Consider the following 7170-nt stretch of genomic DNA (forward strand, 5'->3'; position numbering starts at 1 on the left):
AAATAAAATTATTACGTGCATTACTATCTACAGACATAAAAAATTTGGGTTAACTCTCCTCGAAAACCAACAGCAAGAAAAAAACATTAGTTAAGTATTTTATTTATTGTTTTTCATGTTTATTCTTTATGCATAAGTATAAAAGTAACTAAAATGTAAAAACAGGGATCCTTTTAGGTTGGTTAATATTATATTAGGTAAAATAAATAATAATAATATTATAATACAAATGTTTCATGAGGCACACATCCAACCAGCTCGTGGGTAATGTAATTCGTTAGCATAATGTGAGCTGCATGTTCCCAGAGTGATTTACAACTTATAATGGTGCAGATACTAGTTAGATACAGTTCAACTAGCAACAAAAAATAAAATTTAATTATAAATAGATGTATAATGTTACGAACTTAGAGCTACTAAGGATAAACAAATGTAGTTTCATGTTACAATTTGAAGTCATTCTAGAAAGAAAAAAGGGTAATTTAGGTTTATTTGGTTTTTTTGGTGGTTACTAGATCAGTTAAATTGACCAATCCCGTTTTCAGATAGAGTAGAGAAAATAACAGATAAATTATAAAGTTTTACTGAAGAAAAACGTTTGAAATGCATTTAGGAGATTTTAGGGATTACACAAAGGAAATTTGAGATGAGGAAAAGTATTTTTAATTTTAACATGAAAATTACTTTGAACATGGACTATTTAAAACAAATACTCAACATATTAATGGACAGATCTTTATTTTATTTTATTAAAATACTTCATTAAAATAAAATTTTTTGTATGTGAAAGACTTATAATATTAATAAAAGACTACTAAATTTTGTGAAAATAATACACAATATATTGAAAGTTAGAAGTATTAAATCTATAAAGATTTTAAATGAGTACAAAGAGGTCTCATGGTCAACCTGGAAAATACAGATATTGGAGGACAAGGAAGAATAAGCCAAATGAATAACTTTGCAAACCCAACCTGTATAATTGTGTAAAGATCAAGGGAGGAAGAAGAATTTTAGTAGAGAAAGAGTCAGGAATGGGAACCATGGAAGAAAGTCATGTATACCACATAACACCTGCGAGCCCAGACAGAACAAAGAAGGCAAACTTAACCACAACAAGAATATAAATGGGAAATGGAAGGTAGGGAAATCAGTGTGAAAGCAAAACTTCCCTCATGAGCAGCTGAGGTCTTAGGGAGGAAGGAGCAATTGGGATAAGGGAGAACATTAGTAATATGGTACAGAATATAAGATACGTAAAGGGCAAACACATCCAACCAATGATGACCACAGGCCCAAAGGAGAAGGAAATAGGTCATCAAAGAAATATGGTATAGGGAACAGGAAGACAAGGGTTTGAATGAAGACAGAGTAAGAGCAAGGAGAATGACATTAAGATTCCAATCCAGTAAGGGTGTGGGGCGAGGAGGATGGAGGAGACATAAGGATTGAAACAAAAGAGAGAAAATGGGAAAGGAAAACACAAGCAGAAGTGGGAAAAACAAAAAGGAGAGGACAAGGCCACCCTATAGCCTGCAGCAGTCAATACAGAGAGACCACTGTCAAACAGCCCTGTGAAGAAATGGGAAAGATGAGGGATACTGGGATGGGAGGGTAGGAAACCTAGTCATAGAGACCAACAGTGAAAGATTTGTCATTTCCTCTGACAAATCGAAAAGGAAGAAGGGCAGACTACATGTGTGGAAAAGTCTGGACAGCCTTGTCAGGGACCAGACAAAAGTCATGCGTATAGCAACAGTGTGGGAATGGCAGGATGAGACACAGATGAGTGAGGTTGGTGAAGAAGGAATATGGATTAACGAAGAAGTAATGGAGATGACGACTGAAGTGATTAAAATAATGGGAACCATTGTTGTGGTGGCTTGAACAGAGCAATAAGAAGGACCCAACACAGAAGTGGTTTGGATAATGGACAAAATCCTGGGAATGAAACGGACAGGAGGGTAGACATAAAGGTAAAGGTTGGTACTGACTGAAGGTATTAAACTTCAAAGCCAAAAGATATGGACCTGGGGACCAGAACAGCAGAGTTTGGTAGAGAAGTGGATGGCAAATGCATCCAGCAGAGGAGTACCCCACTGTGAACACAGCCACCAGAAGACTTGAGGATCGAGGGATCATTCTGTAGGAAGAAACTTGTTGGGATGAGATAAACAATTTACAATAAGATTGAGAGCACCCAAAACATGACAAGCCAAGAGGTGAACATATTGGGGTATAGGCAAAGAAAAGGATATCTAATATTTGAAAACAAAGGAAATATGAATAGATGCTGCTTTGTCGATTGATGTATGAGACAACAGCCAAGTTGTTGGAATGGATCATGACCAACTTGCTCCACAAAACAGGAAGGAAAGCCTAACGAAATGCCAGGAGTTCCAGAAGATTGATATGGGATAATGTCTTGACAAAAGACCAATGACTTCCTGAGAGTCCAAAGACCCCCAACCCATCAGAGAAGTGTAAGTGTAAAGGTGGAGATATGGTCAGGGAGGTGGAAAAGCAAAATTGACTTAAGGGAAATGAGGAAGGAGGATAGAGAAATCCAGAAGATCCCTGAAGAGATTCCATTGATCATGCAAATTCCATTGGAATGCTCTAATGTGACCAAGACCAAGGGGAATAACAGCTTAAATAGAAGCCCGAGTCACCAAAAGGAATAGAACCTTTCAGAGACTTCAGAACCAATAGCTCAATAGACTGCAGTTGTTGGGGAGAAGGCTGGGGCCAACTGAGACGGGAGTTGAAAAAATCTCTGAAGTGGACAAGATATTAGGTCAGGATAAGAATGGACTTCTCCACCTTGATAAGCCAACCCAAATGAGCATCTCTTCCAAGAAAAACTGTGTGTGGTGGTTTGAAGCTTGTAGTGAAGGAGCTAAAAGCAGCCAATCATCCATATAATGATGAAACTGTAGACTGTGAGAGTGAAATAGACGGGAAAAAAGCCATAACAATCCAACAGAAAATATAGAGAGCTAAAGTTAGACTGAATGAAAGAATATCGATTGGATAGACTCAGTCCTTGTAGACATAACAAAGGTAACAATAGGATGCTGGGGAAATGGGGATGTGAAGGTATGCATCTAATACAACTAACTTCATAATCCAAAGACCTGGAGTAAAAGAGACAGAAAAAATCCATGGTGAAATGAGGAAGGTCTATGTAATGGTTTAAATGGAAAGGTTTATGACCAGGCACTAGTCTTCTTGGGGATGATGAACAACTGGGAATAAAACCCTGAACTAGGGTGATTGATGGGTTCAATAGCATCCTTGAAAAAAGATCCTGAACTGCCTCAGAAAGATGCTCATTGGAAAGAGGATCCTAAGGAGGAATAGGAAAGGGAACAGAAGAGAAAAACAATGGAGGAGGAGCAAGAAAATGAAGCAATAGTTCTTCTGATAAGACCTAAACACCCAAGGATCTGAGGTGAAGGTGCCCCAAAGAGGGGCAAATCTGGAGAATCAAGCCCCAATGAGATCCGTAGTCATTAAATAGTCATCAGAACTATCAACAGTGTGAGAGTCAGTGGTGAGCAATGTCAACTGATCGCCGAAACCTGTGACAAAGGTACAGGTGAGGGAGAGGAGGAAGAAGGGTGGGAGATAGAGACAAGAGCAAGAGAAAGCTGCAACAGACAAGTGACAATGGAGGATTGGGAAGTGTGCTGTTGAGCAGCCTCTACACGAGACTCCAGTAAATCTGGGAGATCATCAAAAGCGCTGATGCAGGAAAGGGGCCATAAATAAATAACGTAAATACATGGGTTGGTTCACAGTAGCTAAAAGTGCATCTCCACCCAAAAATTCCCAACAACAAAGGAGCTAGGTGCATAGGAAAAGGGCAGAGAAAGATAAGCATGCCAACATGGAAAAAAGGAGGGAATGAGTTTCCACCAAAAACCCCTTACGGATAGTCTCGGAGAGGAGGTGCATGGAGGAGAGGTGACGAAGGAGGGTGATAAGGGTCAAACAAAGGCAGGAAAGCTGGGCCTGAGAAAAATGAATGGACGTATTTGGGGTCCAAACCCCAAACCTGAATTAATGACTTAATTACTGAATTAATTAATGATTTGCAAAACAATTAGCATGAACCCCAATACTGGGAAAGGGAGGGAGAATTAAATAATCAGAGAAAGGGGTATCATGCAAAAAAGAAGGGGAGGGATCACAAGACATAGGGGATAATAACAAAATGTAACAAATCTGTGTCATTATATCCAGGAATGCAAAAGAAGGCTGAGGTATGTCTAAAGGCATAGAATGAGATTGCATGGCAAAGGAAGGAAGTGGGAAAAGGCTGTCAAAATCCTCATAATCTTGACAAGCCTCCTCTGGGAATGGGACAACTGGTCGAGGTTCAGGAGAACTTTCAGGTCGCATGAAAGACTGAAATTCATGGCAGACAAGAGCCAAAACCTCCTCTGCAGATAAGGTCGTTCCTGAAGCAACAGCAGGTTGTTGAGCTGTGGTATTGGTGAGGGTGGAAGTCATGATAATAGTAAAATGATAATTCATTTTATAAAAGAGTAGGCAATACAATCCACATTTGAACTTTCTCAGACAGCAAAATAGGAAATCAAAGAAAAAAAAAATTAATGATGATGTAGGAAAGCCAAGCTCAAAATCTGCAAAAAATAAAATACACAGTAGAGGCGAGCTATACGCCTGAATACAACAGTGCCAAATTAAAAAGTGAAGATTGGGTTCTACATTACAGAGGGAGTCAGTTATGCTACAAGGGTGTGTTGCATGCTGATTTGCAGCTGTGCCATATGTAAATGCATGGAGGTAGATGGGAGCTTAAGGTTTGTGGCGAGCAAATATTTTCCCATATAGAGGGCAGTAATGATTGAGAAAAGCTACTATGTGAGAGGGGGTGAGGTATTGTATCAGAATTTTTATTTTTCTCTTATTTCAAACTTATGTGAGTAGTGAGGTAACAAACAACTTATCAAAATATAAACATAAAAATCAATATAAAAATTATTACTATTAAAACTCTTTTGAAAATTATTGAAACAATTTTGATTACACTTCAGGTTTGTAAGAGTAAATGATTTATAAATTATATGATATTCTTACAAATCCTGAGTAGTTTTATTCTTCTATACTACTATAATTTCATCAATAAGTAAAAGGTTATGGTACTGTATAGTTACAATTTATATCCTACAAAAACATACTGTTAATTAAGAGACAGTAAATTCAACTTTCTTAAAATTTTATACCTTGATTTTACCATCCTGACTCCCTGTTGCTAACATCTCTGAGTCTCTACTAAAACATAAGCATAAAACTGCATCATCCATCATCATGAAGTTATCCTAAAAAATACAAAAAGGTGTCAAATAAACATTTATTTCTTTAAATTATTTAGTTATTTTATAAGATAAAATAAAGGGGCCAGATTATGAGAAATTTTTCTCTGTTTAATACACTGAAAATGATCAACATCTATTATAAGGCTTTAATATAAATTGAATGTCAAAATAATGAATTGTTTTGTTTTTTTAATCATGCATGATAATTATTAGCAATAAGTCTGTACAAAAAAGAAAGATTTTTTTCATAAAAACATGTGGGAATAGTGCATCTGATTATGATTAAGCAAGGTCTTCAATTTTTATTGTTACCTCAAAATAAATCAACAGTGGCACCTAAAAAAACCTAAACTTGTAAATGCTCAAAATGTAATTTTTTTGGCTACTACTACTTTTCTTCTGATCTGTTTTTTTGTGATTGATGGATAACAATTGAGAAATCAAAATGAATTAATCAAATCAGTTATATTTTCAAAAACTGATAATTTGAATTTATACATATTTCTGCCTGTACTGAAATCATGGGAATTTCTAAAACAATAGATTATATATATTCTATGGTACATAAAAAACAAACCCAAAAACAACAACTTTGTGAAACTTATATTTGGGCCATAAAAATCCTAGTTTTTATTTTAATACATATAACAATTAAAAATTATTTTTAAATAATAAAACCTAAATGTAATATATTAAAAAAAAGATCTATATAATAACAATAAGAAAACTATATCCCACCTGGGCTTGGTATTTCAAATCTTTTCTGATTTTTCCTGTTGTGAAATTCCACACTTCAATGAACCCATCTACAGATCCAGTAACTAGGTACTGACCATCTGGGGAAAATCTAGCACATTCAATATGAGCTTTCTGTCCAAATTTGATTTGTTTGGACAACTGTGTGGGATACTTTTCCTCTTCTTGTTCTTTGATTGCAGCTTTACCTCGAAACAAATCGATGGTTGTGCCTAAACATTCAAATGTGTTTAATAACTAACACAGCATAATGTAATTGATATTCTGAAAACAATACAAAAATGTCCACAGAAGGTACTGACATGTGAGTTATTCTACAGAAGGCTGGAATGATACTTTGAAACATGTAAATAAGAAAAATATATAACTGATATTTTACATATGTACCAGAACATGCATATTATAGAAATTTCTAGCACTCATATATTTTACTCAGAACTGACAGTGTTACATACAAGTTCCATTTTGAGAAGGAAACTACGAGCACTCATTTATTTATTTATTTATTATTATTATCTTCAGTACTTTTATACATTGTTCACAAAAAGCAAGACCTTTTCTTTAATAGTAAGTTCTCAGCTAATGGCATTGATATACAGTGAAGTAAATTTTTGGTATATTCCATTATCAAGAATTTAGATTAACAAACAGATGAGTTCTTCTTCATATATATGTCTCACAATCAAAACCTACCTGGAGGAAGAAGACCTTGGTGTTGCTGCCATTTTAATGCCTGTCCCAACAAAGCTAGGAGACGAGCAGGAGGTACAACACTAACTTCACCAGCCAGAGACTGAGCAATAGCTGCTCTTCTTCTCTCCTTGTTACTGCCATCAGGATAAGCCTACAGTAAAAACGTTATAAACTAAAAAGTTGAAGATATCTTCCACACTCTTTACAGTAAAAGATAAAAATATATTTTACATTAACAGAAAGAACTGAGAAATAGTTTTTGAGCTAATTAGATGAAATTAATGTCTTTGCTAAGTATTAACTGTTTCGCAACAGTTCCGGTCATGTGACTTCTTTGTTCAATACTGTATATATATATATCCGTGTCAGTGTA

At 35.7% G+C, this 7170-nt stretch overlaps 1 protein-coding gene across 1 annotated transcript in view; it reads right to left on the reverse strand.

The window, feature by feature from the left end:
* LOC106466515 (WD40 repeat-containing protein SMU1) overlaps positions 1-7170 on the reverse strand; it is a 35873-nt gene that overhangs the window by 20010 nt on the left and 8693 nt on the right. The window contains exons 5-7 of the mRNA XM_013926806.2: positions 6798-6948; positions 6087-6316; positions 5256-5351 (exon numbers count right to left, since the gene is read on the reverse strand). Of these exons, the coding sequence (XP_013782260.1) occupies positions 5256-5351; positions 6087-6316; positions 6798-6948 (477 nt within the window). The remainder of the gene's footprint in view (positions 1-5255; positions 5352-6086; positions 6317-6797; positions 6949-7170) is intronic.

This window comes from Limulus polyphemus, unplaced genomic scaffold, assembly GCF_000517525.1.
Source record: "Limulus polyphemus unplaced genomic scaffold, Limulus_polyphemus-2.1.2 Scaffold2285, whole genome shotgun sequence".
Lineage (NCBI taxonomy): Eukaryota > Metazoa > Arthropoda > Merostomata > Xiphosura > Limulidae > Limulus > Limulus polyphemus.